Consider the following 18,997-nt stretch of genomic DNA (forward strand, 5'->3'; position numbering starts at 1 on the left):
AGGGGCCACTTTCCGTAGCCCAAAGCGCGCCTCTTTTTTTCCTCATTGGCATCCTAAAGGGCCCGACCTCGGCGCTCGCGTACCCCCGGCGAGTGTGTGTATTCTTCCTCCGCGCTGTAGCTATGTCAGATATGACAGCTGGGGTTGAGCCCCGACTTCTCTCAGCGTTGCAGTACTTCTTTCGCGCTTCCGCTCCTCTCCACTTTATGCTTTCTCGTTGTGTGTGTGTATGTGTGTGTGTGATGGGAAAAGAAGAGAGACGGAGAGAGGGAGGCAGAGGGGTAGCGTCCGTAATAGCACCTCCATCCCTCCCTCCCTCGGCGGTGCGCCTTCGTCGCCGTTTCACTTGCTTCTGTGAGCACGCATGCGTGCGCACGTTGGCGAGAACACTTCCACATGAATCAGTACGGCGCTAATCGAGACGACGACTGCTCTCAATGTCACTATCAAGACGCTCCTCCCCCCTTCTCTCACCCTCACACGCACACAAGTCCATAAAGCCCTGCATCGGCACCGTGCAGTATGCAGTACAGCACACACATGCATACATACAGCGGGAGAGGGACCGGTTAGCGGAGTTCAACAGCGCCAATACCGCTGTTCCCCTTTCCTTCCTCGACGCTCCTGATGGCGACGTTGCCGTGGGGCGGGAGCACTTCTCAGCTACACAGCGTACTGTGCGTCAACCTCTCCACCGCATCCACCACGTCCTGGACCCGTATCGCTCGATTGCTCACGACGCGGAGGCGCTCGACCGGTTCATAGAATGGAAAAAGGATGTCGCGATAGAGAACCTCGAGCGTGCGCTGCAGCTCCTCGGTCCGAGCGGCAGAAGCTGAAGAGAAGACATCGACATTGGAGGAGGAGGCGGCGGCTCCAGCGGATATGCCAAAGGAAGAGCGGGTTGCGTCTGCAGCGCTTTCAGGTGCAGAAGACATGACGGGTTGGTGGGGGTGGTAACCGTGGCTACGTCGTTGCCCTTGGGTGCGTGCTCGTCTGAGCGCGCACGGGGTAAGGAAGGGGGACAATAAGGGCGGTATGGGCGCCCGCGGTCAGTTTTCTTCTCCGTTATATAGCTATATCGTCCCGCTCGGGTGTATCCTCAGCTTACCCCGACATACAAACACAAACACACACGTCTTGCCTCACTCTTGTGCGTGGTGCCAGAGCAGCGAGCAGAGGGAGGGAGGGGGGTGGAACCGGGGGGAGCAAGAGCTGCTGCATATATGTTTATGTGCATCGAGGTGCGTGTACGTGCGTGCGGGTGCTATGCGTACGCCGAAGAGGGAGAAACATGAGTGAGACGAGCGGCAATGGTGAAAGAGTGAGGAACAGAGAGGGGTGCAATCGGCCGCCTGATAAGCCGCATAGCACACAGGGTGTGAGTGGCGGGGTGGGGGGAGGGGGGCGCTCAGGCACCACAGGGGGGTGCGACACAAGGAAACAGGAGGAGAGGGGTCAGCCCGCGAGCAACTTCCTCTCACCCTTCCTTCCCCCCACCCTCGCCTCCTCTTATCTGGCCGGCATCTACGTTGGCGCGCCTACATGCTACGCCTCGCCCCTTTGTGTGTTGAGGGGGAGGGGGAGAGGAGGGTTTCCTGGTCAGTTTTTTTGCTGCCGCAGTGGCGCTTCCACCTCCCCTTCGCTGCATCTTCACGGGGGATGAAAAGAGCGAGCAGAGCCACGCAGGAAAGGAGGCGCGTGAGGGATGAGCGGCGGGGGTGATGCGGTGCGCCGCTCATCCCTCACGTGCCTATTCACCGCAAGAAATACAGAAGCGAGCACACACGGGTGTGTGTGTGTGTGCCTTCGTGAGGAGGGGTAAAAGTGCACGCGCGCCCGTGTGTGCGGTGCGACGCGCGTTTTGGAACAAGCAAAGACGGGGTGGGGTAAAAGGGTTCTCCAAGTCATCTCCGTACGTCCCTTTCTGTCTCTCTTGCCCGCACAGCCTCGCTGCCATCTGGGCCACTCACGCGAGTCTCGCCACCACACACACACACGAGCACATCGCTATCCTGTATGAGCCTCACTCGACGTCGTGTAGCAGCAAATCCAGCAGCGCGCCGAGCCGATCAGAGCAAGCGAGCACGCGGCGCTCTGGCTTGCCCATCGCTTTCGCCAGTGCAATCCCATCGCGCAGCAAGAGATGCACTCCGGCCATCATGAGAGGCCGCTCCGCTACCTTGTGGCATCTTAGCGGGTACTTGAGTGCATCCGTGAGTGTATACGGGGCCGCTAACACTTGTTGGGCGCTGATGTTCGGCGACGGAAGCACGTGACTCTGCCCGCTCCCTAAAAGAATCGGGCAGGGAAGTGCGCAGCTGTACAAAATAGAAAGCGCAACGAGCAGGTGGCCAGCGTGGCCAAGAGCGACCGCCTCCTCATGCATGTCCTCCGCCGTACTCGCCACCAAATGCGAGGCAGTGTCGGCGTCAGCGCGGCCGGCAAACATAATGGGAAGCGCACATTTGTTGATGTGATCCTTCGCATCCGCCGCGCGTGTGCACGCCTCATTCGCGTACTGAGATGAAAGGTCGACGGTGTAGACAAGACACAATTCTCGCGCACGCTGCTGCCGGCTTCGGGCGAGCTGGGCGCGCAACCGCGCGCGTCTCGCCTCCTCTTCGCGCGCCATGGCCCTTGACTGCTCCCGTGCCTCGGATGACGCTATGTAAGCCTGGTGTCTCTGCGCCTGGGCGTGCGCCTCCTCTTGCCTTCGCAGCTGCCGTCGCCGCTGCTCCACCTGCTCTCGCAGCCCCTCCAGCTCCAGGGTGGAAAGGGCGAGTCGCTCTCGAGCAGCTGACAGCTGCACGCGAAGCTCGGCACACAGCGCCTCCTGCGCACGCTCCTCTGGATCGGCGGCAGCCTCGCAATTCAAGTCTGCGGCCAAATTCGCCTGTCGCGCTTCCATCACGTCGGCCAGTCGCTGCCACGCAACGGTCGCGAGAGCTGCAGCCTTTAAGTCTCCCATAGTTAAACGGAGCGGGCCGGCACGAGGGACGGCGTTAGGCGGGTATCGCCAGCCAACCGAGGATGGCGCGCGACTCCACGGCAGCTCCTCACACGCCGCCGCGGTCGATGTTTGGCTACCGATCCTGTGAAGCGTAGATGGAAGGAAAGACATGACTTGCAGGTCGGCCACCGTCGGTGGTGGGGCAAAGGTGCTCGTTCGAGCCGCCTGCATCTCCTCCAGCATCACCGTGGCCGCGGCCGAGACATCTGACAGGCACACGCGCGGGACAAAGACGCCGTCCGTGTATCGTAGAAAGATGATGGGCTTAGTGGAGCATCGAGTCTGTGGCTGCTGTTGCTGCTCGATGTGAAGCACTCGGCTCAGTGTGGCGTCTGCCTCCTCCACGGTCGACCCGGCATACACCACGTCGCGCATGTCCACTCGGCAGCGATGCACACACACGTCCGTCGGCACGATGCGATGGAGAGGAGCAGTTGTGGAGGGCGTAGGGTCCGATGCAGACATCACAGATGACACCGCCTTCGAGAGGCATGCAGCCGTGTAGTAGAAGGCGAGCTCGACCTGCGTAGCCGCACCGTACCCACCCAGTAGCCCTGGGGGTATGGCGGCCCAGCATGGATGTGAGCTGCCACGGGCCACCTCACTCGTATACAGAGAAATCGGTGAAGTAACGAGCGTAGGTGGCCGCTGCTCCTGCACAGCCGACTCGTCGTCTCGGTCGCCATGCACCCTTGAGTCTTCTGTGTCGCGCTTCGCTTGCGCAGGCGCGGCACTGAGCGTCTGACCGACTGGAGCGGCGGAAGAAGAGAACGGAGGAAATACGTCGATAGTGTAGTACACTTCGATGCACAAGGAGGGGCTATGAAACTTGGCCGTGCGTACTGACGAGGTGATATCAGCATTGGCAGCAGTGCTGGCGTGCGCTGCCTCTTCGCCAAGGGGGGTTATGTTGTGGCCCGGAGACGGTGGCAGTGGCAAAGATAAATACCCGGCGTCATCAGCAGATGCAGTGTGCGCTGGCGACGATGGAGAGCCCGATGCCGCCGCAGCGGCCGTCTCCCTTCTCACCTGCGTACTCAACTTCTGGCAGCTACCGTCTTCGCCGCTCTTCTCTGATGATGCAAGCAAGCATAGTGGGGAGTCGTGTCCACCCTCACCAGGTGCGTTTGTTGGCATCGCGGTGCCATGCCGTGCGGTGGATGCAGCGGACCACGGCTGCGGCACCGCCAACCGCACATGTAGTGGGGCACAGCGAAGGGAGACACCGACGAGGTGCTGAAGGCACCGAAAATCGAAGGGCATCAGTGACGTCATTGCATTGCGGCACAGCGAAACCGCCTGTGTGAAGAAGCGGCAGAGGCTCGCCAAAATGTGTATGAGAGGAGGAGGAGAAATGCGCAGGCAAATCTCCACTATGTCCCCGCCAGTCAGTACCTGAGCCCTACCACATCCGAGTGCGCATGTGCGTCACAGTGGGGTCGTGAAAAGCGCGAAGGGGACGGGACATATGCGTGAAGCACGCGAGAACGATTGTAAAGGATGCAAGCAGATGCAGCCGGCGCGGCAAAGAAGACTGCGAGAGAGTGAAACGAGGGGGGAGTGGAGAGGCGGGGGAGGTGATGCGCACACACAGAGAGGCGAGCTCAAGGGCTCTTGGCACAGGTCCTGTCCGTCGCTTCTCCTCTGCTGCGTCGTTCGCCCCCTTCCCGTCACCTCGCGCTCGCCCGCAGAAGTCCGATGACGCGTACGTTCGTGACATCATGGGGAAGCCAAACACCGCAACGCGGAAATTGATGGATGCGTCACCTCAGAGTGGGGCGCACGTTTCCCTCCCCCTCTTCACCCCCCTCTCGGCAGACTGCCGCTCGCTCACTCACTCGCCTACCCCGCAGGTGTGCATCGTCGTTTGTCTTTAGTGCGGAAGAGGTTACTCGCTTCTCGACCGTGTGCCTGCGCACCACACGCGAGCCGCACACATGCGCATAAAGGCGCACCACCATACTTATTTCATGCAACAGGAGGCCTTATTCGGTTTATCTGGCGAGCCACACCATCTCCGGTGGCGCTCCCCACACTGACCCACCAGCGTCCGTCAACATCGTGGGAAACCACTGCTTCGGCGTCGGGCCTCGTGCCTACACAGGCATCCACGAACACAGTCTCTGGAGAGATGAAGCGAAGGAAGCAGTGCACAGGCCCTCGGCCATCTAGTCGACTGCAGCGGTTGCCTCACCGATCGTTATCAGCCTCCTGGTCAGCCGGGAACACTTCACGGTTCCTTTGCGGCGGCTCACGTGTTGGGTGGCTGCCAGTCGCTGGTTGCCCGCTGCCTGCCCCCACTGTCGCAGCGCCACTGCTCGAACTGCTCGCCGGCTCCACGCGCGTGTGCCCCTCGCACACCCGTGCACACTGCACGTGCGCTGTCATCGGATACGCGGAGAGACACACCGATCTGGTGATGTAGTCGATGCCGTCGAGGTTGCAGTCGTCCGTGCACGAGATGCAGTAGAAGGCTGCCACGTGCTTGATACCGCCCTGCAGAGAGTCATCCACTGGTGCCGCAGCAGCCTGTTGTGCCAGCTGCGTCGCCGTCACGATTGGAGAAGCAAGGCTGTTCGTCAGCCCAACCACCTCCGCGCCATGGGGAATGATGGGTGCCACAGAGCCCGGCATCAGTCGCATCAGCACCTGCCCATCCGTCGAGCAGATACGTCCGTCACGGAGTAGGGCAGACATTAGACCGCGGAAACGCGCGTACGTACGTGGCGGCCGCAACGCCGGCGATACCTCGATCACCTTCCCTTGCCGCACGAAGAGACTAATGTACACGCGCAGCCGGTGCTGGTAGGCGAGGTCGGAGTCGAAGAGAGCGAGAAGGCACTGGTGCACAATGTCGGGGCGCACGTCTTTCAGGGACTCGTTCGCGATCTCGGTCGTCGCCGCCCGGTCGTAGGCATCTACGAGGCCCATGTTGCCCAGAAGGATGCCGGCCTTCTCTAGGATGACGACAATATCACGTGGCTTCGCGGCACCGCTGGTGCTTCGAGAAGCGCTGCTCATGGAGCGACCACCTCGCGACGGGGAAGCAGCAGCGGCAGTCCCGGAGCGATGCGATGACGAGAAGCGAGAGTTGGTGGGAGACGAGAAGGGGCGCCTCTCACAGCTCTCAGTGCCCCCGCGGCCGCCGCGGGCGCGCTCGCCGGGCAGGTGTGGTCTCGGAACGGACTCGTCCGCAACCTGCGGTCGATACCCGCCAGCCCACTTAGAGCTGCTAGACATGCCAGCTGCGCTGCGGTCTCGATCACGAAAGCCGCGGGTGCGATCACGACCACCATAGCCATGAAAGCCGTCGCTGCCGCTGCGCTGCCGTTTCAAGTTGGAATCCATGTTGACTGTTTGGGAGAAGCAAGTGAGAAGAGCATCAGCAGCGGAATTCAGTACATGAAGAGTACGTCGGAGAGACACAGTTGCTCGTCCAGAGAGCTGAAAGACTCCTCTGCCTTGGGCTATGGCAGTGTGCGTCTACGCAAGCGCGTTTGCGTGCGTCTGTTAGAGAAGGGCGCAAGCCTTTCCACCACACGCCCCCCCCTGTCAGAGATCCATAGCCGGAAGGCGACACACACACTAAGATGGCACGCGCTGATCATGCACGCACGTCGCGTGGTGCTCTCTATTCTTTGGCGTGCGCTTTTTTTCGCTTCCGCTGAGGAGCCAAACCAACCTCGAAGCACAACCCGCACCTTCCGGAGATGTAATAAAGCGGTGCAGCAAAGAGGCACACACACACACACACGCACGCTCTCTCAAGCACGGCATCGTCTGCGTCGCCGCCGTGCGCGTCTGTCTATGAGAAAAAGCCACCCAGAGAAGTCCGCAGCGAGGCTGACGCGCACACACCTTCGGCGCCCCTCCATCCTTCACTCCAATCCGCGTTCCCGTCAACCCACAGACACGCACACACGCATACACACACGGCATCTCATACTTTCGCTCCGCTTCTGCATTGCGTACCGTTACTCCACGTCGATCACCTCTGCATACGACGGCACGCGGCGGCTCCCGACGGGCTTCGGGTCTGTGAGCGTAAAGACGGGGTCGACGCTGCCGGCCCCTCCCTCGCTGCCCGCTGGTGCCGCGGCTTTGGGAGGCGTGACATGAGGCGGTGGCGGAAGGGGGACTATACCACTCGCCGCAGTAGTACCGTGGGTGCCTGCATCGCTTGCACACCCGGCACGCAGCAAGAGGGAGCGGCTCAGCTCCTGAATACGCTCTACGCTCTGTAGGAGAGTCGAAACAGCGGCCTGCGGGGCATCGCTGCCCTCGCTCCTGTGTCGCTTGCTCTGGTTCCCGGTATTGTCGAGCAACGCCAGATCTCTCTCTTGAAGGTGTTGCAGCACAGCCTCGCAGTACGAGAGACCTCGACGCAAATCTTCCTCAGACGAGGGCGGCGCCATTGCGTCCATGTACGAAGGCGTCGCGCGAAGCGCCTCCGTCAGCACTGGTGCCGGCGCCGACTCCCCCGCCTGCTCACTCTCCTCCGCAGCGAGGCGACGGTTCAGAAACCACTTCTCCGTTTCGCGCCACTCCGCTGCCTCGCGGCCCCGCACTGCAGTCCAAGAGGGACAGCGAGCACCACAGTCGTCATCGTCACCCACCCCATCCTTCTCCCCGGAGCTACCTCTATCGTCGCCCTTTAGAAGCTCCATGAGGGAGTGGGCGGACTCCTCGGGCAGGCGCAGCTTCTCCAGCGACAGCGTCGTGCACTCCTCCATTATGTGCAGCAGTGCAGCGGCAGCGTCGGCGAGAGCGACGGGGTCGTCGTGGCGCACGGTCGCAGAGCCCTCCCTGGCGGCACAAGCTCCGCTAGCAAAGGCAAGGTCTGTCCATCGACGCACGCACGCAACCAAGACTGCGTCCTCAGAGCTGTCTGTCAGTGGCACCACGGCAACCTCGTCCAGTAGCCGCGCGGCTACCCAGCGTGCCACGCGAGTGCAAGGTCGATAAGATGGGATCTCCGCCTCCTCGCTCGCCACCGACAGTCCAGGCTCACAGCCCAGCGACTGCAGAGTGTGCGTCAGAGAGGCGAGTAGCGGCGCAAGAGACAGCAATGCTGTCTTCAGCTCCAACCCACAACGCTCAGCAGTGTCCGCCCCGTTCGCATTGGCTGGGGCAGTAGGGCGGTGCTGTGACACAGCAGTGGAAAGAGCGCTCCACGCACGAGGCACACCTAGGAGCAGCAGGGCAGTCTGGGTACGTCGGGTGGGCTTTGCAGACGCCGGCGTCTTCTCTACCCCAGAGGCCGACTCGTTCTGCTGCACAGACAGGAGCAGCTCGCGCAGCTGCATGGTGGCATCAGTCACTGCGCGCGCCTCGGTGTCTGCCGCCGTCTCGCTTACTTTGCTTCCGCAAAGGTGAGGAGTCATGTGTGCTCTCATCACCTCCGTCAAGTGCGCGACCACCCTTGCAGCCGTGGCGACCTCAGCCTCACCAGCGCACTCAAATTGAGCTGTCGCACCGGCGCATGGCGAAAGCACCCCTAGCATCGCCTCTCCGTAAGCCAGCAGCGATACCGCTGCGCAGATCCAACGGAGTGGTATGGCGGCCAGCGCATGTGTGCTGCCAAAGGCCGCCGCTTGCTCTGGGCCAGCCCTGTATCGGCCATCCTGCGAATGGCATCGCTGCAGTCGCAAGAGGCCCTCGACGAGTGCAGCTGCCCCGCAGCGAAGATCGGCTAATACACGCAGAAGCGCATGCGCGATTGTCACTGCGCCACCAGAGGTGCACAATGTATCTGGAGACGGTATCGCGGACGCAAAGTCAGTGGCTGCCTCTTCCGCCCGGAGGAAAAGCTGCGCCCACGCCTCCAGTACCATTAAGGCAGCCGGGGACGAAGGAAGCGTGCCGGCGACAGACGACAGCAGGAGAGAAGCAAATCTCGCACTACAGACGACAACAACAGCGGGTTCCGCTTTCCCACCCCGGGCCTTTGGTGTGCGCAGCGCCGCTGCTGGCTTCACGGCTTCGGCGCCGCAAGATGTACTTGCGCGAAGGCGCTCTGCAGCACCCGAGCGACAGGCCTCGCCGCTTTCCTTAGGTGCCTCGCACATGCGACGGAGCCACTGATGCCACACTGTGGCGAGTGTGTCCGTCCACAGCGCGCGCAGCGACACGGGAGGCGCCGCTCCTGACGCGTCGAGGGCCTCAGAGCAACAGAGGACATCCGGCGGCAGTGCAACTGCCCACGTCAGGACCTCCGCCCTTAGCAAAGAAGCGCGAGTCCTGGGGGCGTGCACCTGCCCATCCTCCGTTTGGCTGTGCGTCCACCACATCAAACTCTTCATGACCAACTCTTGCGTCGCGAGTGGGGCCAGCCTTGGCGAGCTCGGCGCAGGCGCGAAAGCAGCTGCCTCATCCCCTTCTGCACCTCTCCTTCCGGAGTCACTCGCCTGCTTCACCGAGTCCGCGCTGGTGCCGGCGGCCGGCGGTGTGGCCGCATCTAGGGCCCCTCGCACAACATGCAGATAGAGGCTGAATGCGGCTGTGGCGATTGCCATGCGCGCCGCCACCCCGCCCCCCGCCGCCTCCTCCACCTCTCGTGCGGCCTCCGTCGACACGCACTGGATCAGCAACTCCTCCAAGACGCTTGCTGGGCTCCTGCAGCGTAGCTGTGATGGTATAGCAGCCGAGTCACCTAAAGTAACTTCGCCGCACGGCGACGATGCAGCGTCGCCCTCGTTCCCCTCGTCGGCTCCGCATGCTTCCTCCACATCTAGCTCACCGCTGTGTGCACTCACCGTAGCAGCAGCGGCGGCGGCGCTACCAAAGCAGTTGAAGATGTTGTGGAAGCGTACCACAATGCTGTCGTAAAGCAGCGACACCGCCACTGCGTCCTGTGTACTCGTCGCCACCGTCACACATACGGCAAAGTACAGGCGTACGAGCTGGCTAATCACGGCTGTCGCATCCGGCGTGCAGGGTAGCAGCAGCTGGGGATGGGCCCGTACCGCGGAGACAACGTGCGACGCAAAGAATGCAGCTAGCCGCACGCGCTTCTTGTCACTCCAATCATGCGTCAGAACACCCCAATGAAGCTGCTCGACCATGTGCGCGACGGCAGCGCCATAGTAACCTGGCTCCACCCCACCCTGCGAAGCGATCGTAAGAAGCAGCTTCCACGCTGCGTTGAGCATCGTCAGCTTCTTCGGTGCGGCCTCCACCTCCGTCGTCGCATCGCAGGCCTCCAGTACACTGGAAAACAACGCTGGCGTGCAGTGTGAGGCCAGATGCTGGGCCGAATCCATGAGCTGCGCCAAGGTGTCTGCGCTGATTCGACGCTGACAAGCCTCCTGAAGAATGCGCACCGCCTCATCCACGTCGATGAGACGGGTGGCCCGTAGGGACATCGCCTGAAGCTGACCTCTCGCGCCCCCAGTCATCCCCTGTTTGGTGTGTGCCCGACACCTCTCCGTCGTTGATTGTTGAGGCGCTTTGAAAAGGTACGTTTATGTGATTCAAATTGGACCGTGCCATGGAGATGCGAGTAGCAGACGGCTGTGGCAGGCTGCCGTGGCAGTTTTGGGGAAGGGGAAGGGGAAGCAGATGGGGAGGGAAAAAGGAAATGAGGACGGCACCCCAGGCGTGGCCTCCCGCGCTCTGTCTATGCCCCCTCCCTCAGTTCCGTGTGTGTGTGTGTGTGCGGAAGACAGAGGGGGGTCTCCCTACTCTTTTCTTTTATGATCTACGCGACACCGCCCAGTCGAGGGCAGCGTTACCCTGTGTGGCAACGCGCGCGTGCGGATCTGCGGGAGTCTGGCTCTGTATGCTGCGGCGTGTTTGTCCTTATCGGGAAACCATGTGGCGGACCATGCGAAAGAGAGTGGGTATTGCGGTAAAAATAGCAGGGGAGGGAGGGAGGGACGGGGGAGGGGCAACAAAGCTTCTCCCGAGCTGCTAGTTCTGTCGCCCCAGCTACCACCTCTTTTCTTGAGCAGTATGTGGGCGCCGTCACTACGGGAAGGAGAGAGGAAAGGGCTACAGGACAAAGCTGTAAAGGTGCAGAGAGAGAGAGAGGGGGGAGGCGGGGGGTGGAGGGAGAGAGACCACAGCACCAAGCAACAAGTGTGCAGCGCAGAGCGTATGTGAGAAGAGGCGGGCCATCTCTCTCTCTGTGTGTGTCCAGCAGACACCCATACGTGCACCTGCATGTCTGTGAGACGATGTTTTCTTTTTGGGGGAGGGGGAGGGGGGTGCGCTTGTGAGATCAAGATGCACACAGAAAAAAAAATGACCCGTCTCCTTCCTTGCCCCCAGCGAGAACTGCTCCAATGCCGGCCAGTGTTGCGCGGATGCAAAGTGCTGAGTGAAAACGAAGAGACAAGACAGAAGAGACCCACAGTTGAGGCGAAGGTGTGCACAATACACCCCCGCACTGAGGAAGTCCTTGGAATGGGGGAGGGGGGAAGTGCCTCGTTCTCCAGGGCAGAGATGCAGAGGAAGCGAAGAGACCGCTTTCGACTCATGCTTGATGCGCACACGGAGCATACTTCGTCACCTTTTTTCCTCGCCGCAACGCCCTTTTACTGTTCCCTCACCACGCTACTTCTCACCATCAATGCACCTCTCTCGTCTCTCTCTCCCCCTTTCCTCCCTTCACCTTTTTTGCATCCGAAAGGCAGACAGAGGGGAGTCGCTGGTCGCACGTCACGTGCCCAACTCCACCTTGCTGGGCCCCCATTTTACTAGGGCGGCTGTTTTGACGCCCAGCGCCTGCAGCCGCATGACGCCTCACCCATTGCCACATATACGCAGACACATGCGCAGGAGGAGAGAGAATAGAAGAATAGGAAGAGAGAAAGAAAAGCGCGCCGTTAGAGAGGAAGAGAGGGGGAGGGAGGAGGAGGAGGGAGGCACATAATCTAAGAAAGTTGGCAAACACAAACGGCATCATCATCGACAACATCTATTCCTGCGCGTGCGCGTCTATTCTACAAATAAAATGAGAGGAGAGTGTCGGCAACCACACAAACACAATGGGTTCGTGATCGTAAAAAGAAAAAACGTGAGGGGAGGGAGAGAACTCTGAAGAGATGAACAGAGTGCCTGGAGGACGTCATGGCGGCGGGCGGACACATCCTCTGCCACGCACGCAGATGGAGCACGTCATTGTGCCGGCAGCAACGAGAGGGACAAAGAGAACGGGGGGGCGACAGAAAAAGAGCACGAAAAAAAAAATGAGGTATGGCAAGGCATAGCAGAGAAGAGTAATGCGCTTGACATGCGTGTTCGCGTGCGCCACATCCCTTGGCGTGATCCCTCATCACGCATAATAGGGCACAAAGTCCTTTGCGGCGCCACCGCTCCGTCACTCAGATTGCGACTGCGCAGCGGCGGCGTGCATGTGGAGGATTAGCGGTGGCGATGGTGGCAAGCGCACCTGACACGTGGAGGCGCTCCTGCTGTCGGCGTTGGCACTGTGAGGACGGGCCGGCGTGGGAGTTGTACCAGGAGCACCCGGAAGGGGACTAGTGTCCACGCTGTGGCCACCGTTGTTGCTGATGTCGACAATGTTCACATCCCCCTCCCACGCCGTGCTCTTCGTGACAGTGGTGGCCGTGGGGCGGGCCGCAGCACCTGCCTCGCTTTGCTGCCGGAGCAGATGTGGCGTGGCTGTCTCTGAGGTCACCGCCTCTGGCACCAGTGCGTTTGTTGCCCCCTGAGATGCTGCGTCCAAGGTCGCCTCGGCATCAATGCTGCTGATCCACTCCATGATTGAAGCCAGCCTCTGCTCCAGCGCCGCCTGACGTGCCTCCCATGCGGCCTTATCAGCAGCATGGTCGACGAGCAGCTGCTCCAGTGCGTGAGAGAGAAGATTGCACTTCTGCTCTGCTCGGGTTGCCCGTGCCAGCGCCCCGTCGCACTGGCTCTGCAGAGCCGCCTCTCGCCCTGGTCGCGGTGGTGTAGTCTGCGCTGCACTGGGGGCGTCATGGCTCTGAAATAGCGCGCGCGCAGATGGCGGAGACAGGGGAGAGGCAACTGTTGCCCGTGACGGTTGCCCGGAAGCGCGGCGCGGCACTGTCGCCTGCTCCCGCCTCACCTGCAATGATGCAGAGGCGGTGCGCTTCAGGACGTTCTCGGCGTTGGGTAGAGAAGCCCCTGTCGCATCCCTTTCCTCCGACCTGGCACCGCGCAGTCCCCGAGCATTGGAGGATGTCTCGGGGCTGCGCGACGCGCACCGGCGTGCCGACGACGGCGGTTGCGACCCTGGCGCGCTCACCAGAGGTCGCTGCTTCCTCTGCGGCTGCCGCTGATTCCATGCCGGTCGTGCCACCTGTATCGGATGCGGATTCCACTGTGGATGTGTGAATTGACTGTGCACGGACTCTGAGCGGACGTTGCTGAGGCTCCTGCGCCCTGCCGCTCCGGGTGTGGCAATCCCTGCCGTAGGCACACGGCCCCAGGCGCTGGCCACCTCCCCTTCTTCCACCCCTCGCACCTGAGCAGCTAATGGGGCGCACGCATCGCTGTGCTCAGGTCTCTCCGCGCTGAGAGATCGTCGACCTCGCGATACGCCAGAGCAGCGGCTGTGCTGCAGGCTACTCCGAAGCGCTCCTCCCGTCGCGTACAAGTCGGTCGACGGCGGGCGAGGATCGGGCGACGCGGCGCTAGAGCGCTGATACAGTGGAGATTCAGCTGCTCGAGCCACTCGTGCTACGAGAGTGTCAGCTTGGGCTTGCACCCGCCCAGCCGCGGTTCCCCGAGCCATTCTCTTTGCCATGGAAGAGGCCGGCTTAGGCGACGGACTGCGCGACCGCGATAGCCCGATCAATCGCCTACCTGCATCACTTGAGCGACCTTGTGTCCCGTCGGCAGCTTCGGCGTCACGAGGTGAAGACCGCCGAGGAAGCGGAGAAGAGCCCCGATGACTCCCCGCGCCTGGCTCCATATTGTGCTCCACACCGGATGTGCCGGTGGCGTGGTCTCGCACTAAGCTCGCACAACTCGCGCGCACGCGTTGCACGAGTCGCTCCAGGAAATCTTCCTTCTGCAAAAGCAGCTCGCCAGTAGGGAGGTTGGTTTGGAGCCCAGTCAGTGCAGTTACCGATGGCAACTCGGGCAGCACGTCGCCAGGCGTCGTTTGCAGAGCCACGCCTCTCTCCTGTACCGACTCCTCTAGACGACATTGCTCGTTGTACAGCTTGCTGTCGTCAGCGAAGCCGCTGCCCTCCCCCCACTCACGCGACGGTGGCCACTCTTCCACAGCAGCCGCTCCAGTGCTGCACTCATACACACAAAGCTCTGCCGGTGGTAACGGTGATGCGCCCGCAGGAATGGTAAAAGCCCCGGGAAGCCAAGTGTCAGAGAAACGATGTTTCATGCTTGAGGGGGGCGAGTAGGAGGTCGCCTTCGCCGCCGTATCGCCACCGCTCGGGAAGCCGAGTGTTGGGATCTTGACCGACGGTGCGACGGGCACGCGGTTCAGGTCGCGCGCCGCAAGCATGGCGTGGGCCCTCTTAAAGATGATCCTGTATTGATCACTGCTTCCTGTGTGCATGCACGAATGCGTCTGGGTGTATGCCGGCAAGGCCTCCGCTTTGTTTTCCAGTGCGCGCCCGCAACACACCAGCTTTGATTCCCACGCAAAGACCACCCAAGGGCCAGAGAAGGGAAAGGGGGAGGGCGATGGAAAAGGTAGCGTGAACGACCGAGGAAACAGTGTGCCGTATCTCGTGTGGTCGTTGTCGTGCCCGAGTGTGATAGCATATATATGTCCTGAAGACGTGCCCGCTAGTTCTAAATGATATATATATATATATAAGCTGATCTTCACACTTGCCACTTTTCCCTTTCTTTTTCTCTGTCGATGGTGAGTGCTCCTCCGTCGATAACAGCCGCGGAGAAAGGAAGAGGGAGAGGGGTTGAGGGAGGGGAAGGCCAGGCAGGACGCGATAGAAAAAAAAAGAGGTCTGTGTGTGTTGGTGGGTGTGTGTCGATTATCTATGCATACGTGGTATACGTTTGGCGAGAGTCTGAGGTGCCCGCCTGCCGTAAAGCAGGAGGAGAGCGTATCGTGCAAGAGGAAAGGGGAAAGAGGTGTGGGCAGGAGGAAAGAGAAGCATATATCGATCAATCCACTGCAGGACTATCCTTGCACTCGTGCGCTCCCTCTGCTGTCACTGGCGACGTGTGAGACGGTAACCGACCCCAAAACGTGTGGGACCGCTGAATTAGGATGAGACATTTCCCCAAGTGTCACGTGGGGGGATAGGAGGAGAGGGAGCCGCAATGCAAAGGGGAGAGAGGGTCCACGAAGGTGGGTAGAATGAGTTTCTCTGGTCTCGCAAGGAGAAGAAGGAAGTGGGCTTGATGCGCGCGCGTTTCCGTCTGCTCGTGCGCGTGTCAGCGGCGAAAACACACAATCGCTTGCAACGGCTCTTCTTCATGTTCCCTGTAGCGCAGAAGGACTTACTCAGGAGATTCTGGGAGGAGGGAGGGAAAGGGAAACAGGGTAGGCGCCGACAGGACGCACGCGTGTGCCGCCTGGAAGCCTTCCGGATGAGCCATCATGTACATTTTTCCAACTCCACCCCACACACACACACACTCATCCCTGCAGACTGCTCTCGCTGAGTGTGTGTGCGTATGACTCCTTGCTGCTCTTTCTGTGCAGTTCTTGATGAGAGAAGGCACGCCTTAGTGCGTGTGGTACCTCAGGGGTCCAGCGCCACCCGCCCTCTGCGAGAGTCACGCAGCCCCCCCTCCTCCCTGCCAACACCGAAGCGCCTCTGGCGCTGACAGGGTCAAGTGGCTGCGACGTCACCAGGTCTAGGCGAGTTGTCACCACAGATGTCGGTGGCCAGGCCCTGCATGGCGTCGCGCCGCCGTGGCCTGCGACCGGGAGCATGCCCGCGCCACGCGTGTGGCAGGCAGAGCTGTGGGGTGGCCTGAGCGCACCGCGCCCAGCGCTGACTGCCCACTGGAGTTTGGAGCCTGCGCCGCGCCGAGGGATGCGCCACATGCCGCACGGGACGGCGGGGGGACCTCTGCGAGGCGACCTTCAACGCGGGGGCTGGTAGCGCTTGGGGCTGGGGGTGCCCCCAGGTGGGCTGGACGGCGCGTGGCCGCGACGCGTGCCTACCGCTGTTTCGCACCAGTAGGGTGGGCCTGTGTGGCGGGCCGGGTAAGGGGGCGCCAAAGTGTGTGCACTCTATGGGAGAGAATGGGGGCGTTGAACGAAGAAAAAAATGACTAGTCGCTCAGCGCTTGGTAGATGAGAGCGAAGGGCCTGCCGCTTGGCGCCGTGCAGCATAGCCCATAACGAAGGGTAGCAGAGGAAAGGCAAGCCTGTGCTGCTGTCACACACAAACACAGAAGCGCACCTACTCCCTCACACTTGCCCCTTCATAGCGTCCCCCATCTCCCCCTTCACACGCACGCAAGCCGCCCGCCCATCTCCATCCATCAAGACGCCAGCTGAGCTACCCTGGGACTGAGGGAGGAACGCAGAGCAAGGAGGAAGCGGAGGAAGAAACAGAGAATCGCAAGCACACGCAAGGCGCCGCTGAGAGAGCCGGAGCGATTTAGAGAAACAAAAAAAGGGAAGTCTAAGGGAGAACATCGTGATGAGCGGTAGTGGTACAAAGTAAGAAAGCCAAACAGACACGTCGACCCCACAGACTCTGTCAAGGGAGGGGGAGAGGGAAAGAGAGAGAGAAGGGCGCAGAGCTCCAGCGAACGAGGTTGAAATACACACAGAGAAAGAGATTCACCGCAACCCGGAAAAGATGCAGAAAGCGAAACAGCTACGGCGCACACATCCACTTAGTCAGGGATTCGGGCGCCCTTTATCATGTCATTACGGCGGATAAAGTTCACCACATTATTCAAGGCCTCGAACCACATGTCGCACTTTTCTTTCAGCTCCGTCGCCAACTGCAGCACCCGCTTCCTCGTCTCGATCAGCAGCACGTAGTACGTCTTTGGGAGCCCTCTCTCGTCCAAGGTGGAGAGGTCGCGCAAGGTGACTTGGCAGATGCGGTCAAGGCGCACATTGCCGCAGAAGCGCGGGTTGTGGGTCTCGTAATTGCTCCATACAAGCAGGTATCTTTTCACGTCGATCCAGACCCATCTCGGGTGCACCGAATCACCTTTGACGGTCCATTTGTAGAACCAATCCCCAGCGCGCAGCGTCTCGACGCTCGTGAGCAGGTCCATCGTCGAGTGGGCGTCAGGGAGACCGAGGGCGGGCTCGCGCTCCAGCTGTACGGGCGGCCGTGAAGGTCGCGGCGAGCGATGTGGCAGTAGCGCTGCGGATGATGAGTGGGACCATCGTGAGCTGCCTTCCCGCGAAGATGACGGCGGTGCCGCCCCGGGAAAAGGGCCCATGGGCACTACAGGTGGTGCACAGATATCTCTGAGCTGCCGTGCGTCGTAGCGTCTGCGTCGCCCAGAGAGTTGCTTTCTGCCGACCGCGCCATCTTCGTCCCGCTCTGCCCCCGCGCGCCGCCACGAGCCCCCTCGTGGCTGAGAGCTGTCATCTCGGGATGTCGATTTTCGGACGCCAGGGCGCCCGTGCCAGTGAAGTGGGGACTTCACGCCACTGCCTTCGCGGCCATCGCGGCCATCGTCGCACGACTGAGAGCTATGTCGGCGATGGTGTCGCGATTGGTGGCGAGACGAGCGGTGGCGATTGCCGTGGCTCGCTCCGCGTTTTTGGCCGGGCGACTCCATGTTTGGCGTTGTGGCTGGCCCGTCATTCCACCGTGAGAGATGGCTCGTGCCCCGTTGACTCCAAGTCATGGGTGAAGGGCACGTGCTTATGCAGCTGCGGTCGCGCCGGGTATTCATGCACGTCGGTGACATCACCAGTGGGTGCCAGTGTGAGCAAGAGGTCCATCTGCCCCATCGTTCTCTGCTTGATAGCCGCTCAGGCCACAGAGGTTCCCGAAGAGCGGAGTGCGGCCGTGGAATGTAGAGGGGCGGCGACAGAGGCTCAATAGAGCACGCGCGCCCCCCCGCTCCAGAGAACCACCCTGGCGACGAGGCGGAGGCTAGCGACCGCCGCAGATCTGCGCGTCGTCGAGAAATTGAGTTCGGGGTGCTGTAGGCTAGTGATGGCACGCGGCCGGGGGACTGAAAGCGCACCCCTCCACCTAACGTTGCCTTTGGATTTGGCGACATCAGCGGCGGCGCGGCTGCTCCAGCTGCCCTGCTCCGTGGCACACTTTGCCGCCAATCTGATGGGGTGGGTGATGCTCCTGGTGACGACTGAAGAAGCGGCGACGCCGATGTTGGTGCGGCCGGCGTAGGCATCGTCTGCGCCGCTGCCGCCATCTTCGAGCAACCCGTTGTTTGCGTGCCAGTCGAAGAGCCGCGGCGCTGGCGAGGCGGTGCAGGCGACGGCGGCGACATCGCGCCGTCAGCGTACTTACGCAAAGGCGGGGTCGCGACTAGCTCACAGAACGCACCTAGTACACCACGGCGCCGCCGCGCCTCTAAAATGCGCGTCAGATGCGCCTCATGCAAGCTGTCCATTTTCGGCTACACACAATGGCGCACCCGCCCTCCCTCCTTGCCTTGTATCTATGTTGGTGAGAGGAGAGTGTGTGTGTGCGTTTCTATCCACCAAGCGCAGCGCGCACGCGACTATCCACGAATGAAGGGATCGCCAGTGGGAGAGTGTGCTTGATCATGTAGATAAGCCCACACCAAGAGACACGATCGGTGAGAGGGGCCAGCAAATAGGCCACCTGTGAAGAGGGACAGAATAAATAAAAAAATTGAAACAGAGAGGAGAAAGGCGAATATGCACGACTGTACAAGAGCGAAGGAAAGAGCTGCGACAGCACACATGCGCCAAGCGGCAGGCCCTTCGCTCTCATCTACCAAGCGCTGAGCGACTAGTCATTTTTTTCTTCGTTCAACGCCCTCATTCTCTCCCATAGAGTGCACACACTTTGGCGCCCCCTTACCCGGCCCGCCACACAGGCCCACCCTACTGGTGCGAAACAGCGGTAGGCACGCGTC

The 18,997-nt window shown here is 61.2% G+C and overlaps 6 protein-coding genes across 6 annotated transcripts; all 6 read right to left on the bottom strand.

Moving 5' to 3' along the window:
• Positions 1 to 659: 659 nt before the first annotated feature.
• LSCM1_03577 (uncharacterized protein) lies at positions 660 to 938 on the bottom strand (the record flags this gene model as incomplete). Its single annotated transcript, XM_067321112.1, has 1 exon — positions 660 to 938. One exon carries the CDS (start codon positions 936 to 938, stop codon positions 660 to 662), a length of 279 nt encoding a protein of 92 aa, XP_067177722.1.
• A 1,088-nt stretch (positions 939 to 2,026) lies between these two features.
• Positions 2,027 to 4,288, bottom strand: LSCM1_03578 (uncharacterized protein; the record flags this gene model as incomplete). Its single annotated transcript, XM_067321113.1, has 1 exon — positions 2,027 to 4,288. The coding sequence occupies one exon, from the start codon at positions 4,286 to 4,288 to the stop codon at positions 2,027 to 2,029; it is 2,262 nt and encodes a 753-aa protein (XP_067177723.1).
• Positions 4,289 to 5,203: 915 nt separating this feature from the next.
• On the bottom strand, positions 5,204 to 6,361 carry LSCM1_03579 (uncharacterized protein; the record flags this gene model as incomplete). The annotated part of the gene is made up of 1 exon (XM_067321114.1): positions 5,204 to 6,361. The coding sequence occupies one exon, from the start codon at positions 6,359 to 6,361 to the stop codon at positions 5,204 to 5,206; it is 1,158 nt and encodes a 385-aa protein (XP_067177724.1).
• Positions 6,362 to 6,987: 626 nt separating this feature from the next.
• On the bottom strand, positions 6,988 to 10,410 carry LSCM1_03580 (uncharacterized protein; the record flags this gene model as incomplete). Its single annotated transcript, XM_067321115.1, has 1 exon — positions 6,988 to 10,410. One exon carries the CDS (start codon positions 10,408 to 10,410, stop codon positions 6,988 to 6,990), a length of 3,423 nt encoding a protein of 1,140 aa, XP_067177725.1.
• Positions 10,411 to 12,335: 1,925 nt separating this feature from the next.
• Positions 12,336 to 14,471, bottom strand: LSCM1_03581 (uncharacterized protein; the record flags this gene model as incomplete). The annotated part of the gene is made up of 1 exon (XM_067321116.1): positions 12,336 to 14,471. The coding sequence occupies one exon, from the start codon at positions 14,469 to 14,471 to the stop codon at positions 12,336 to 12,338; it is 2,136 nt and encodes a 711-aa protein (XP_067177726.1).
• Positions 14,472 to 16,792: 2,321 nt separating this feature from the next.
• Positions 16,793 to 18,505, bottom strand: LSCM1_03582 (uncharacterized protein; the record flags this gene model as incomplete). Its single annotated transcript, XM_067321117.1, has 1 exon — positions 16,793 to 18,505. One exon carries the CDS (start codon positions 18,503 to 18,505, stop codon positions 16,793 to 16,795), a length of 1,713 nt encoding a protein of 570 aa, XP_067177727.1.
• Positions 18,506 to 18,997: the final 492 nt, after the last annotated feature.

The sequence above is a fragment of the Leishmania martiniquensis genome, chromosome 27, assembly GCF_017916325.1.
Source record: "Leishmania martiniquensis isolate LSCM1 chromosome 27, whole genome shotgun sequence".
Lineage (NCBI taxonomy): Eukaryota > Euglenozoa > Kinetoplastea > Trypanosomatida > Trypanosomatidae > Leishmania > Leishmania martiniquensis.